Below are 15,442 nucleotides of genomic sequence, written 5' to 3' on the forward strand. Positions count from 1 at the left end.
CCGCCAGCACGGCCAACAGTATTTTCCCTCCCGGGCACACACCCCGAGCCCCGCGCTCTCACCCTCTCACCGGGCGGACCAAACTGACCCATCCTTCCCCTCTCGCTTTTTTTCTTATCGTCCTCCGTGCTCTCTCCCTCTCTTTCTTCCCTCCCCATCCAGACTCACCTTCAATCACATTTCCATACCCTTTTCAATTTACCCACAAGGGAAGCTTTCAAAATGGCTGCAAGCTCCTCCCTCGACCATCTGAGCAACCGGATGAAGCTGGAATGGCACTCCAAGCTCAACACCGAAATGGTGCCGGCGAAGAACTTCCGCCGCACCTCCATCATCTGTACCATCGGTATGCTTCTGCCGTGATTTTTGCGATTCATTCAAACTCAATTAGTTTGGCCTCCGGCTGACATCGCGCTTCCTTTCTAGGTCCCAAGACGAACTCGGTTGAGAAAATCAATGCCCTCCGCAGAGGTATGGTTATTCACCGGATTCATCCATGTCGGGTTGGACGCTGACATTTATAAATAGCTGGTCTCAACGTTGTCCGCATGAACTTCTCTCACGGCTCATACGAGGTAATTTGCCCACATGATTTTGGCGGTCTAGGTTGATCTGACCCGCATCAGTACCACCAATCCGTTATTGACCACGCCCGGCAAGCCGAGGCCTCGCAAACCGGACGCCCCGTCGCCATTGCTCTTGACACCGTGAGTTCCAAATCGTCCGAAACCGCTGCGTTGCAAATCTGACCGGAATTTAGAAAGGACCTGAGATCCGTACCGGAAACACTGTCGGTGATCAGGACATCCCCATCAAGGCTGGCCATGAGCTCAACATCACCACCGATGAACAATATGCCGCTGCCTCTGACGACCAGAACATGTAGGTTTTGAATGGCTTCTCGGCCGTGAAACATGATGGCGAGCCCCGCTAACCCGGCAACCTGTAGGTATCTCGACTACAAGAATATCACCAAGGTGATCTCTGCTGGCAAACTCATCTATGTTGATGATGGTATCCTTTCATTCGAGGTCATCGAAGTCGTCGACGACAAAACCCTCCGCTGCCGCTGCCTTAACAACGGTAACATCTCCTCCCGCAAGGGTGTCAACTTGCCCGGTACCGACGTAGACTTGCCCGCTCTTTCTGAGAAGGACATCAGCGATCTGCAGTTCGGTGTTAAGAACAAGGTTGACATGGTTTTCGCTTCATTTATTCGTCGTGGTAGCGACATCCGCCACATCCGCGATGTGTTGGGCGACGCCGGTAAAGAGATTCAGATCATCGCCAAGATTGAGAACCAACAGGGTGTCAACAACTTCGATGAGATCTTGGACGAGACCGACGGTGTCATGGTTGCCCGTGGTGATCTTGGTATTGAAATTCCTGCTCCCAAGGTGTTCATCGCCCAGAAGATGATGATCGCCAAGTGTAACATCAAGGGTAAGCCCGTTATCTGTGCCACCCAAATGCTCGAGTCCATGACATATAACCCCCGTCCTACTCGTGCTGAGGTCTCTGATGTGGCCAACGCTGTGCTTGACGGTGCCGACTGTGTCATGCTTTCGGGAGAGACTGCCAAGGGTAACTACCCTTGCGAGGCCGTGACCATGATGTCCGAGACCTGTCTCCTTGCTGAGGTTGCCATTCCTCACTTCAACGTATTCGACGAGCTCCGTAACCTTGCCCCTCGCCCCACCGATACTGTCGAGTCCATTGCCATGGCTGCCGTCAGTGCTAGTCTCGAACTCAATGCAGGTGCTATTGTTGTCCTCACAACCAGGTTAGTTACTCGTTATCGTCTCGCTTCCCTTGGACATTTGCTGACGATAGCACAGTGGAAACACCGCTCGCATGATCTCCAAGTACCGCCCCGTCTGCCCCATCATCATGGTTTCTCGTAACCCCGTTGCTTCACGGGTAAGTCTGGTGACACCGCCGTTGCTCGCGCATATTGACTAACCTGTCGTAGTATTCTCACCTGTACCGCGGCGTCTGGCCCTTCCTCTTCCCCGAGAGGAAGCCCGACTTCAATGTCAAGATTTGGCAGGAGGATGTCGACCGCCGTCTCAAGTGGGGTATCTCGCACGGTCTCAAGCTCGGTATCATCAACAAGGGCGACAACATTGTCTGTGTGCAGGGCTGGCGCGGCGGCCAGGGCCACACCAACACCGTCCGTGTGGTCCCCGCTGAGGAGAACCTCGGTCTTTCTGAGTAAATTCACACAAGGAGAGCATTGCTTTCCTCGATGGAAGGCATAGCGGTACCGACGGCGATGGGATAGTAGGCGTCACGATAGACGGTCCGCTTAGACTCGAGCCCCAGGGATTTGCGCACGCGACCGCGCGACCTGCAGGATCCTCGTCATTCCCCGTATCCATGCATCTGGCGATGTGTCAGGCGTTGAGCCAAAGGGGCGCTCCTCCGTACTCATTGGGCCCTTCACCCTGGTAGAGGACGAACATAACCTGTAAATTCGAATTTCTGACTTGGCGTTAGTTAGCAAACCATCATTAGTGGTTTTCATGATGCACGGTATAAAAGCTAGATTAATGATATTCTCGTCAACTCTTTGTCGCAAAGTAGACTGTATATGTTATGTTGGTTCTGTAAATGTTATCTTTGCACTCCGGTAATGTGCAGGAAGACTGTAGTTGACTCGGTCAATTAGAGCCAGCCGCGGCTAAGTTCACCTGGCAAGTGAAACGGCTGGCGCAGGATATAGATCGCTCGATATCAAGAGCGCATCAGAAAGCTGGGTTCGCAAGCGGGAATTCAGCCGAAAAGGTGAAAGCGAAAGCAAAGACGGAAGAAGAGAAAGAAATATTGGAAAGAAGAGGAAGAAGACTGCGGGGGAAGCACAGCATAAATCGAAAATGTCCGAGCCGCGGCAGCTCCCCAGACAGAGGAAATCGGGAAGGTGCCTCCCCGCTCTACTCGGAAGGCGCGACTCGTCCCTGGCTCTTTCCTCTTCTTTCCTTTGCGCTCTTGCTCCCCAGGCCAGTTCACTGCTTGACGACTGCAACTTCACCAGAGGAAAGAGCAAAGAAGCTAGAGTTGAAATTGAGCCTACGAAAAATAACTCAGGTCGGGTGCTTCATATGATCTCGGCAAATCATCAGGCCGGGTTGTGTCCCGACTTCAGCCGATGGCTCGGCATCCACTCGGGGGAGCGGAGAGATCACCGCCGAAGTTGAATCCCTCGACAGTGAACGTTCTAGAAAAGAGGCTTATGCATCTAGTCTGTATATAATAGTATAGACAACATCCGGTGAAACGAATAGGAAAGGTAATGAAGGTTGGTTGTACATATATGGCGGGAAAGCTAAGGCTTTTCTCCCACTTGTTCTCATTGATCATAATCATGTTTATGCATCTCATCATAATTCATATCCTCATCAATTTGGTATTCATACACGAGATACCACTATGTTAGAAGCTATGTTCGGTAGCCCCTTCAATGACGTCCACGTCCGTCAAAGTATGGTTCTGGTTCGAGTGGCCATGAATGTCCGCCGGCGCATATCGCTGGATCTGCGGTGATTGGAATTGGTGCCAGCAGCTGGTGCAAAGTTAGCTATATTTCGATATACATCCACCTCAAGGTTACTGACCTTGGTGCTTGAAGCACATAACGAGCCATGGCCTCTCTAAACCGACTTTTATATTCTTTCGGACTGGTAACGGTAGGCCGGTTCTTGCCTCCACCGGCGAATCCGCGGTCTTTGATCCAGGATTCAAGTTTCTTATCCCAAGTGTATGTACGGATACAGTCGATAACACCAACCACTAACTCGGATCGACTCTCGTCAATGGCGATCATCAGTGAATAGTCCATCACATTTTGACGTCCCAGGAACAGCGTGTCATTCCATACGCTTTGGCTCAGAAGCTTCTTCGAATGTTCTCGTGCGAACAAAGGCGTCTCATAAATGAAGTCCACCATGTTTTCGTCCAGAAGAACCTCATTGCGTTCACCGGTACTCTGCACCTTGCGGTTCCTCATCGATCCCTTGAGATCGAAGATTCGTGTTGGGACTCGGTCATAAAAGAGGTTCTCCATCAACAAGAGGAACCAGTTAAACTCGGTGTTTGTTGCAGGGTCCTTGATAATCACCTGGTAGAAGCCAAACATCTTTGCAATGGCAGACGGGAGCTCATGGAACAAAGCCTCAGACATTATCTGAAAATACGCTGGAGCAAATTTCAAGAAAGCCTGGGTCTCGATGGGCGACAGTGACTTAAGGATGAACCGGTCATCAAGGGTCTTCAGAAACAGTGAGTTGGTCTTTCCTCCCTTTGAATCCCACTTGGCGCATCGGGATAGTGACTCGACAATGCGATCAGCGATTCCACACTTCTTACGCAGGGCGTCGAATTGCTCAGCATAGAAAACCTTGCACAACATTTTTGCCTGGCCTTCCTGGAACTGATACTTGAGGTGGGTTCCAGTGGATCGTAGAAGAGCATGCTCGACTCGCGCTTCATTCATGTCTTCCGTATCACTCTCCGAATCAAGCGGCTTCTCAGATTCTTCGTGACGTCTTTGTATGTTCGCCAACTTTTCTTTATAATCACCCGAGTCCAATGCGAATGCTATCAGCGAACTCGGCTCGTCCTCACGCACTATTATATCGCAGTCTGCAAAGACGTGATCAGACATTGTGAGAGGGTAATCAAGTGGTGCCCACCCGCTGGCTGATCTTTCTGACCAAAAGTTGGTTAACATCTTCAAGAGATTACTCCTTTCATGTTTGGGGAGTTCCTTAAGATCTAAAGACTCCTCTTCTGGCGACATCTTAGCTAGTTCATCATTAGGATCCGTAACATGAAGACCATCTGTAGAGGTGCGTTCCTCGTCACTATGCCCTTCCTCAGCCTCAGCCTCGGATAGAACGTCAATGTTCTGACGTTGTTCTGGTGCCAGTTTAGGAGTGGATGGCTTGGATGTCGGGGGACGCTCCTTTTGCTCCTCTATCGAGGGAAGCCTTGCGGATTCCTGGCTCCCTCTACTTGAATCGTCCGCAGAGACTCGAGGGGTCGATGAGAGAAGATCATCACCTTCGGCAGAAGGTTCACGCTCCTCAACTGCCTCACGGACATTCTTGTACACTTCCACGATCGGTTTCGAAGAAGCAAGCGGGTATGCACGGGAGTGACTACCCTTGGCAGCTCTTTGGTCTCGCTCCCGCTGCCGTTCTTTCTCAAACTCACGGCTCAATTGTTCGAAATGTTTCGCCAGAGACGATACGCGGTTTTTCTTCGTAGGTATTGAGCGAGGTATTAAAGATTGGCCTGGTGTGAGTCGTCCACTCCGGAATGCGCCAAGACCAAATCGCTCTGACAACTTCTTATCCGACTCCTTTTTATCAGAATTCTTTGATTTGAACTCCAGAGGGGGACTCGTGGTGCCACTAGATCGTTGCAGTTTTCCTGGACCAAGTCTAGTCCCCTTCAACGAGTCTTGAGCCATATCTTTGAGGGGCTGGATAGGCTGTGAACGGGCGCGGAGTAGAGGTGGAGAAGAAGCTTTCCCACTGCGACGGAAGGAGCCTTCGGATGGCCTTGGAATTGAGGAAAATCCGGGTTGTGGTGTGGACGGTGAGCTAATGGGAGGCTGCTCAGTTTCGTTACTTTTTTTGTTACTCGTGTTGGTGTTCTTTTCCTGCGTAGCATCCGCGTCCCCCGGTGTTGCTTCACGATTGTCATAGCCAGATACAGGTTTTGTAGTGGCGTCGGTGTTTGACGATGGAGCCATTTGGGGCTTATTTGAATTAGAATCGGCAGTTCCCGATCCTTTTTCAACTTCAGTGCCCTCTTGGACGAAGTCTTGCGATGTAGATACCGGTATATCTCCTGAAGTAGGCGATGGGGCAGCTGAACGTAACTCATCAGCATCGACTTTTTCGTCAGGCAAGAGAGCTTTTTTCTTCTCGCCCGAGTGCTCCTCGACAACAGACGCCAAGAAGTCCTGGGCCTTTTCAGGAGATAGTGTCATGCGGCGAACTATTCGAGCTCCATCTGGTGTTTGGCTTCGCTCGTTTTCGGCTTCAGATGGGGTCGTCGGTTGGTCATCAGTAGAGGTGAGAGATGTGACCGAAGGGTCCCTGTCCAAGAAAATCTTCTTCAACTGCAGAGTGGCCAGTCGTCTAATATCTTTCTCTGAGGGGAAGAAATTCTTCTCAAACTCAGCAAACGCAGTATCCCATTCCACGACTTTCTCCTGGACGGACCTCATAACTCTATTCAAAGGGATGACCTCCCAATACCGGGAGTTCATGTACCCATCCTGCAGCTCTTTAATCAACAAGGTGTGATCTTCATTGACCTTCTTCGTCAAGCGTTCGATCTCCTTCTTGCAGTCTTCCATTAGGTCCGGAATGACGCTCTCTACATTTATTACTTTGAGCCGGGCCTTGACAGAAAGCACAAACTTGGTGATTCGCTGCTCGTTTTTCTGATAAACGTCGTTTTTGAGCCTCAGGTCATTATCGACTTTCCAGGTAACTCTTGTCCTGGGAACAATGATCTCGAGCAGATTGACGGCATCATACTGAATCCGAATAGCAATGTCTTTGAAGCCGAAGTAGCGGAGGTGGTCACGTTGCAAGTCATGGGGGCAAACGCCGGCACGAGCGTGGAGATTCTTGCTCCAGAACGAGAGTTCAAGGTACTTTCCGAAGGAATATTTCCACGTGCTGTCGGACATGGGGAAAACCTGAGTTTCGTTGCCACATATTTTGCAGCAGCTCCACATCAAGATTGTATCCTGGAAACCACGGAGTTTTGAAGGATAAGGCTGCGTGAAAATGCTAATTTGTGCCTCACCATGCACATACTGCCGATGATGCTCATACATGCGCTTTTCGCACCCGTTGACGGTACAAACTGCATTTGCGTTGAGGCAGATATCTTCGACATACTGTCCAAGCGTACAGTCGGGTTCGAATAGTGCATCGTCTCCATGCTCATTGTAAAACTCTAAAGCAAGAAGATCCGGTCCGGAGCATGGAATCGATGTTGTAGTGCAGACAAGGCTAAACAGGACGACGATGTTTTGATGCGCATATGGATCAAAGAGGCCAACCGTGCCAGATATGTAGGCTTCCCATTGGCGCTTCTGAGTCTGGTAATGGTGCAATGCTCGGTCGTATTCGGCATCATGGACGGCTTGTAGAACCTCTTTGACTTTCGGGGACGCTTCTTTGGGTGCCTCATGAACCATTTCTGGCGTTATAAGACTGAACTTCAGATCCTTAGTCTTCTCATCGGTCGACTCATCATCATGGAGGCTTTGGTCCCGAAGGCGTTTCAAGTAAGCCAGCCTCCGTTCCATGCTCCTGGCGCGCATAAGTAGGTGAGGAGGCTCGAATTTAACAAAGGGGGACGCGGACAGAAGTTTTGTTTCATGGTCTCGAACAATATCCTCGTAATATGTCGGCATCGGAACGTCGTCGGGTACATCAGTCACTTCGTTGGATACGACTTTATCCTGGCTCGAAGTATCATGCTCCGGATTCGGTGATTGCACGTTAGAAGTATCATGCATCACGGCTAATGAGGATTGTGGGCGCTGGTGCGGTGTGTCGTCGAGCTTTTTCTCGGCTGTGGGTGACGTTGGTATTTGGGCGAATTCATCCCTCATAACACAGGTCTCCAACCTGAGATTATATACAACATAGACCATGAACTCGGTGATCTTCTTCACTCTTGCAAGTACATCATTACTACCCCCTCGTAAGACAACTGTGCATCCAAGCTCTTTCTGGCAGCCCGAGATATATATGTATGTCTTTCGTTGGCCTCTGTAGACGTATGTTTTCACATCAAAGCTACCACATTCGCTGGACACTGGGGTTGTCACAAGTTTATCCATTGAGGTTATTACACGCGTCTGCGTGCATCGAGAAACTGCCTCAAGAACAGAGGATTTGACGTTATAGACCGTTGCGATCCCGGCGTTGTCTAGTAGTTCCAATGCCAATCCGGAAACGTTCTTTTCAACAAGCAGCAAATTGGGCCGCAGAGCTGAGATTCGGCTGACTAGGTTTTCAAGGAACTCGCGCTCTTGTCGAATAACATGCTCCAGGCTCATGAACTGTTGTTGATGGCGAGCATATTCCAAAGCAAAGGCAATGATAAGAATTTTCGGTTGGGCAATGCTTCGAGGCATACTCTTAAGCGCGACATTCTTGCTAAAAACCAAGCCTGACACGTAGGAGGTATCGCCGGGTAGTCCGCCCGGTATCTTTTTCAACTTAATATAATGACGGATATCCATATCGTCACCACCCTGAACTTCTGGGTCCACTTCATCGGCAGCCTTTAGCAATATCGGAAGGAGCGCTGTTTCCCAACTTCGAGGATATGGTACCGAGGAATCGTCCAGAAGCTGTCGCAAGAGCTTGCGAACATGCTGTAAGCTAGCCTTTCCCATTTCAACTGGCGGGGCCCCTGAGCCCCTCATGGATGAACTGCGAGTCATTTTGAACCCACTAGAATTCAGCGTGGCAGGTAGAGCGTAGCCAGAATTCTGGTGATCATACGGATTGAAAATGCCTTCTTTCGAAGTACGGGGTGAGTTTCGGTGGATGCTACTTGCGACACTGAGATTGCGACGGCGAGAGGAGCGGGGTGGATTGGTTGCTCGAACGCTACTTATGCTGTTGTCATCCAGATCACGGCCCCCGGCGGTACTACGATCCCCACGCCCTTTCTTGATAGAGGCGAAAAAGCCACCCAGTGTTGTCCTTTCGTTTTCTCCGCCATTTTTGGACAGCGGCCCTTCAGAAACTGCCGCAAGTAAGCTGGGCTGTTCATCACCGCTTGAGGCATCATCAGACAGGTATTGGGCGAGATCTGGGTCTATTATATTGTCTTTGTGGAATGCAGGAAGGCGCGGCTCGAAAGGAGAGTCATCGCCGTGGCGGCGTTGAAAAGGTGCTCGCTCATCATGATAAGGTTTGAAATTGCGAATAACTTGCTGCCGTGAGTGATGGCGCTTGTGACCCATGGAGTGAGTTCGTCCACTCATAGTAGACTTCAACGACCTTGATGAAGTGGGCCGAGCCAAGGGCCTATCCGGGCTGATCTCAAGAACCGCTGAGCGGCGGTTATGTCCTTCTCCAGCGCGCCTTGTGGCTGGAATTGCCATTGTAGGGGTCTTCATTGGATTGGACTGGGAAATGATAGATGCCGCATCGTCATCGTCCGCACCAATACGAGAAGAGTTTCCGGCACTGAGTTCGGAAACCCGAGGATTGACCAGAATCGGGCTTTGTTCGCTGTCTGAAAAGTCGGATGAATCATCATCATGTCCGTTGATCATATGCTCGCAGGGCTTGCATACACGGATGGTCCCCGGTTGGCCGAATTTATCACCTGGAGTGAGTAGTGTACATTTTGAGTCGAATATTTGGCCGCAGGTGCGACAGTGGTGTTTGCGCCGGAATGTCGAGAATGGCTCCCCGCAATGAAAGCAGTCTTTTGCATTTTCATCGCGCATCCAGAAGTCCTTACTTAGCAATCTACTTCTGAGCTGTGTTACGACACCGTCGCCCGAATTCGGGGGACGACTTTGCGCATTTCGAAATGGCATCCTGTCAAAATTGGTGTTGATAGGGCTGATGATAGTTGGCGAGCCCATGGCAGTATTAACCGATGAGATTTGCGACGTCGGATACCCAGGTAGGCGACCGGAGCGAGTAATCTGCGGCCTTTCCTTGCTATCATTCTGGGCACGAGACTTGAGTGACTCATTTGTCTGAGCTTCTCCGTCCATGAATGACATGGACGTGGCTATTGTAGAAGGTGTACGGCCTTCAGCGTAGGCACTATCATCTCCACTAGTAAATTGATTGACACTACCCGTCCCAGAGACTGGTGCAGTGGCAGATGGATCGGGTGGGTGTGACAGTGAAGAATCAGACCTTGTCCGGTCTGGGAGAAGAGTAGCATCCTGCGCCCCATCAATCGATGGCTTATTCTTTCGTATTGAGGAGGGATGGCCTGCGTCCGCCTCACGGCTGGTTCGTCCATCAGGCCTTCTCGAGTTATCCCGAACTTGACTTCCACTATGAGTACTACCAGCGTCCACTACCACCGAACCTTCATAAGAGTTATACCCTTTCGCTTGTAAAACCGGAGAGTGCGTCCGCTTCTGACTCCATCCTGAAGAGCTCAAAGAAGTGGTTCGTGGGTAATCATCATTATCAGTGCCGCTCGAGTCCAATATCTGTGTGTCGTGCAAGGACTGGGCGATAGGCGTGTCATTCATGATGCGGGCAGATTCTTTGATCGCGTTGACATGGACTTCGGTAACTGTCGGGTCCGCAGCTCCAGAGTTACCAGGTGGGTTGGGTAATGCAACATTATGTGGTCTTGAAGTCGCCGACGGAGCTACCGAGGCCTTGGACGATATACTTCCAGCCTTTGAGGAGACCTTGGAGGACTTTGCAGCGCCGGACGCCATAGAACCGTCATGGGTAGACGGGTGACCTATAGAGGTTGGAGAATTCAGTGTTGAGGGCAAAGGCGAACCTGGATGCTGCTGGGTTTCGACAGACATAGACTCTGGAGAGCGTTTGATGGTAAGGCGATCCGACTGAGAGCGCCTCGAGTCCTCTGCTGACTTTCCTACCCCGCTTACCATATCCCTCATTCCCCCGACTGATGTCCGTAACCGACTGTATAGCCCGCTCAAACCACCCTGGATCTCGTCGGATATACTCTTATCGTCCACGGCCGATGCGGGGGCGGGTGGGCTTGCGAACTCGTTGAATACAGTGAGGGCATCTGACTGATAGGCTGCTGTGTGTATTTGGTCAAGAGCAGCATTCAAGCTGTCGCGTTCTGCCTGTGTTGATAAAGAGGCACGGGAGCTGCGTCGACCGAGGGGGAGAAAGATGGAGGATGCTGATGGGCTCGACGTCCCTTGAGACGCCTGGGGAGCCATCTTGGTTTTTTGGCGTCGCAGGTAAGAACGCAGATGATACGAATGAAGAAAGGCGTCCTATGAAGGCCACATGGGCTAGGTATTAAGCACCCAGCACCAGTTAGTACGAATAAGCGGTGGCGAACATTAGAGCTGTTCTGCTGCGGAGACGCTTTGGCGTTCCGGCCTTGGTAGAGGAGATGCGGTGGAGTGAATAGCCATGCAGTAAATCGCTTTGCATTGTCCAGATAAGTATTACATCAAGCGTACCTAGTAGCTGGTAGAAAAGCTGCCGCCGTGGAAAGGCAAGGACGGTCAGCGGGTTCTTTGTAGGACTTCGGGACCTGGAAATGACTGTTGTTTCTGCATCGGGTATACCGCTGCAGCCTCAGGTGCCCAACCAGATGACGTGTGGGTGTGGCTTCTGTGGCACGTGCAGCTGTGGCTAGTGAATTACCAAGTGACTGTGGCGTCGAAAACGCGACAAGCGCGTCGACGGTCAATTAATTGAAATTCCATTGGTGGCCCGTTGCGAGTCAGATCTCTTTTCTCTGGAGAGGAGAGTTAGACCGTCCCAGGCCTTCACCCACGATAGACGTCTTATTGAATGAATACAGTTTTCCCTTTTTCGCGTACTCCGTACTCCGCCCATCCCTGACAATCCCCTCCGATGCGGAGCCCTCTCACAGAAAGCCTGCGTCCTCAATGCGCAAGCTTCAAATAGGTTTAGACGGAAATACAATGTCGCATACGGCCTCAGGCGTTTTCAGAACGTAGTTCTGATTGAATCCGACAATGAGTTCATCAAGCCTCTGGATCTCGCCTTTGATTGAACATTGCCTTTCCAGCTATGAGGGAAACCAGCGAAATCTTGGGTTAGACTGGGAAAACGACGGGAGCAACATTCGATTTTCCTCGCATACCCAACCAATTGCTCGAATCAATAATGTAAGCCATATTCTCATTGTCATGGTTTCGCTGCTAACAGACTTTTTCTCCTATGAAGTGGAGCGAACGAAACGGTATCCCTGTAGCGAATTTGACCGACTCGGAGACGCAAATAGACGCAATCATATCGCGCGAATCGCTGGAAGAATATAAGAAGGATTTTCCCACAAACCCACTAAGCAGGGATGGCTATCGAGGGTATACTATTCATTTGGCCGGTTTCGAACTGGTGTACGAATATTCGACCGGGAAGCCCAAGCTTCATATTTACGTCAAGCGGTTCAGCATCATATGGGAACGAGGTAGGATCAAGCAGCCGCCAGCTGGAAAATCTGTCGGGAAGAAACCTGCCCTACTTACATTGATAAAAAGAGTGTTCTCTTCCATCAAGTCGCAAAATCAGCCCCGCCAAGGAACCGTCGATACAACGGAGGATAGTAACGGGTATAGCAATGGATACAGCGATATCCCTGCCACGCAAGTAACCAATGGCCATACAATTGATTCTACGCAACCTCACTTAATGTCCCAACTGCCTACCCGCCGTTCTACGGATCATGATCTGGCGGACCCTGGTAAATTACTACAGCAGCTCGAGGCACGAGCTCCAGGGGATAAACAACCGAGTCGGGAGAGGTCCATAGATACAGGGACTTTGGCCCCGGTAGCCGCTCCTGAAGCAAACCATCGCAGTGCGGGCCACCTACCAAGCGGCGGGAATGAAAGCAGCACATCTCATGAACCGCAAAGGACGGAACTGGAAGCTGAAAGAGATGGACCCCAGCCCAGCTCAGATAGGCCATCTCCGCCAGATTCAGCCGGTGAAGACATTATACGAAGCAATGCAGAGCCTTACTCACCGGAGGCACAGCTTAAGGCTCAGCTCGAGGCCTCTCAGCATGTTACTCTTCGACAACCTAGTTTTGCCAAAACTGCATCCTCTAGTACCGTTGACCCCTGGGAAGGTATGACAGGTATCAGGAGCATCGACGTTAATGTGCCCAAGGATCAAAAGGAACTCCTAGAGCCCGACAAGAAACCGTGGTACCCGCCTCAAGTGGGAGAACCGATAGTTTCAGGTCGCGTACCGCCGGCACTGTTAGATGAATGGAATAGGCTTGCTTTCCAAAGACATCAGAAGGAAATTGACAACAAGCCAGAATCTATGGAAGTTGATCATCTGATCGCCCCAAGCACACCGGCCACCGAAACCAGTTCGGATTCCAGCTCAGATTGCGAGTGGAGCGCAACGCCTGGACGAACACCCCGCCGCGGTGCATTATTGCCCGTAGATAGTAGTCCATTAAAAGACAGCTCGGCACATCATGAAAGGCCCCGGAGGTCTAGTTCAAGTGATCAAGGTGGTCCCGCTGAGGTTAGAGAGGAGGAATCGCAGCTTGAGGAGAAGGAAATCCAGGCACCTCCAGTTAACCAAAGCCCAAACGCTGAGAGCCCTCCCATACAAGCGGAGGTAGAAAATAATGGACCAAGTGCTGAAGCAAGTGCCGCAGACATGACTCACGATAACGACGATGGGCACGAATCTGATAGCAGCTCTGATTCAGAGATGAGCGTATCAGTTCCTCAACCGCTATCTGGAAGCACTCAACAAGGCACTTCGAGCCAGGTGGAACCTGGAGTTTCAAGCTCAGGGCCATCGCTTCCTGAATCCGCAGGACAGAATGTACAGGTGATGGAGACCCCTGCAGCGGCTTTCAACAAGTCTCGCCCTGCCGCATACAATCAAGACAACTTCCAAACCGGACTTGGTAACATGGTGATCCAATCGCAAGCCGACAAATCCTCATCTCAATCCCGCGTTCTCAATACATACGCCAGTCGTGATGAAAGCACCAAAGGAGAGACCTCACAAGAGAGCTCGAAATCTCTTCCACCGAGCGGCCCAGATGCCCAGAATCCTGTACTCGTTATTGGCACCCGATTCAGCAGCGAGGCCCCTACAACACAACAAACGCGCTGGTCAGGGTCCAGCTCACTTTTCACATCTTCGGGGCGCAAAATCGTGGAGGGGAGTGTGGCAACTGCTTCCTTACACCACTCTCAGTCATCCAGAGCGTTTTCATCTTATCGCGACTTGCCTCCGCCATCCATGCTATCAATAGAAGACGACAATAGAAGCTCGAGCGTGCATAGTTCTGTAAGGGGCACTCCTCTGAAGATCGATCGTGCGACACCGCTGAAACGCTTCGCATCTGAGATGGGGGACAGCGATCGCGGTTTGCCCTCAAAACGAAACAAGTTTGACAGCAAACCGACGGCGCTCGAATTAGAAGGTGGGCTGGATGCGAGAATAATTTCACGACGCGAGAGCTACATCATCAATTCCGATCAGTCAGTTGAGGCCGCGAGGGTGTACGAGAAGTTCCAGAATGACTATCCTATCTATAAAGGGGATTTCGAGCACTTCACCAAGTTATGCTCCAGACTGCAAGCCGTTCGGGAAAGCGGCAGTCTACAAAGATCGTTTTTATGGGACGACTTCATTATCACGCATCTTTTAGGCTACCCTGCCTACCTGGAGGATTGTCTCGGAAATAAGTCCAATTTCATAAACTACGAAGAGTACTTCGTATCCTCTTTTTCAAGGCCCACCTACAAGAAGCGTAGTCTCACTGTGGAGGGAATCAACGCGTGTGCCGCACAGTATATTACAATTGATGAAAGGCGATCTTCCTCACGTCCAGCTACCGGTACCGGCATCGCTGCCAACACCAAAACATCATTCACGGAAAGTCTCAGGGATCAGTTCTCCAACTTCCATGCTCATTCATTCGTGGAAACACGGGACCTATCGACCGACGATGGACAGTCTGAAGACAACCAAAGCGAGACAGACAGCGAATGGAATTTGTCCCAGTACAGCATCCCCGACAGCGAGCCTGCTCGCGCCGCTGCCGCAGCACAGAAAGACAGCAACGAAGATATGAACCTTGAACATATAACCCCCAAGCCAACCACCGCACCGGTCACGTATGACCACGAGCACAGCTCCAAAGATGAATACGAAGATGAAGACGAAGACATGGAGGAGGTCAACGACGCAGCCCACGAAACAGCCAGCGTCGAATTAGGCGACAGCAATAATTCCCAAGACCAAGCTGAAGCCAAGGCCTTGGAAGCCCCTCCGAACGCAGCACCCGAAATTCAAGCCTCTGACGCGGCCTCAAATGCTGACGCAGACGTCGAATCTAGCCACGAGTTCCCTCTCGAAAAGCCCTTCAACGAAAATTGGTTCGACTCTCTGCGCCACATCCTCCCGGACGAGCCTGTCTGGTCTGATGACCACAATACCCCGTTCAAGAAATGGGCACTCGCGGACCAGAATGTTTTGGGGGTGCGGAATCGTCGCGGAGGCGCGAGAGTCGATACCGATGAGAAGGGCATTATACGGCGGTTTCCGCGCGCATGAGGTATACTTACTTGCTTTACGAGGTGATGGGTGATGGGTGATGGTGCTTAATGGCGTTTCTTGCATATACATGCATGCATGCATTTCCCCTGTCTTTTGTTGCCAGTTTTCTGCTTTGCGTACTTGATACC

The 15,442-nt window shown here is 51.0% G+C and overlaps 3 protein-coding genes across 3 annotated transcripts; 2 read left to right on the top strand and 1 right to left on the bottom strand.

The window, feature by feature from the left end:
- Nucleotides 1-222: 222 nt before the first annotated feature.
- On the top strand, nt 223-2,218 carry PYK1 (pyruvate kinase CDC19; the record flags this gene model as incomplete). The annotated part of the gene is made up of 8 exons (XM_041704538.1): nt 223-346; nt 427-471; nt 529-575; nt 627-707; nt 761-882; nt 950-1,783; nt 1,839-1,920; nt 1,973-2,218. 8 exons carry the CDS (start codon nt 223-225, stop codon nt 2,216-2,218), a joined length of 1,581 nt encoding a protein of 526 aa, XP_041557114.1.
- A 1,214-nt stretch (nt 2,219-3,432) lies between these two features.
- On the bottom strand, nt 3,433-10,954 carry FAB1 (1-phosphatidylinositol-3-phosphate 5-kinase FAB1; the record flags this gene model as incomplete). Its single annotated transcript, XM_041704539.1, has 2 exons — nt 3,433-3,562; nt 3,615-10,954. 2 exons carry the CDS (start codon nt 10,952-10,954, stop codon nt 3,433-3,435), a joined length of 7,470 nt encoding a protein of 2,489 aa, XP_041557115.1.
- A 774-nt stretch (nt 10,955-11,728) lies between these two features.
- Nucleotides 11,729-15,311, top strand: APUU_41366S (uncharacterized protein; the record flags this gene model as incomplete). The annotated part of the gene is made up of 2 exons (XM_041704541.1): nt 11,729-11,881; nt 11,940-15,311. 2 exons carry the CDS (start codon nt 11,729-11,731, stop codon nt 15,309-15,311), a joined length of 3,525 nt encoding a protein of 1,174 aa, XP_041557116.1.
- Between the last annotated feature and the right edge of the window lie 131 nt (nt 15,312-15,442).

The sequence above is a fragment of the Aspergillus puulaauensis genome, chromosome 4 (assembly GCF_016861865.1).
Source record: "Aspergillus puulaauensis MK2 DNA, chromosome 4, nearly complete sequence".
NCBI lineage: Eukaryota > Fungi > Ascomycota > Eurotiomycetes > Eurotiales > Aspergillaceae > Aspergillus > Aspergillus puulaauensis.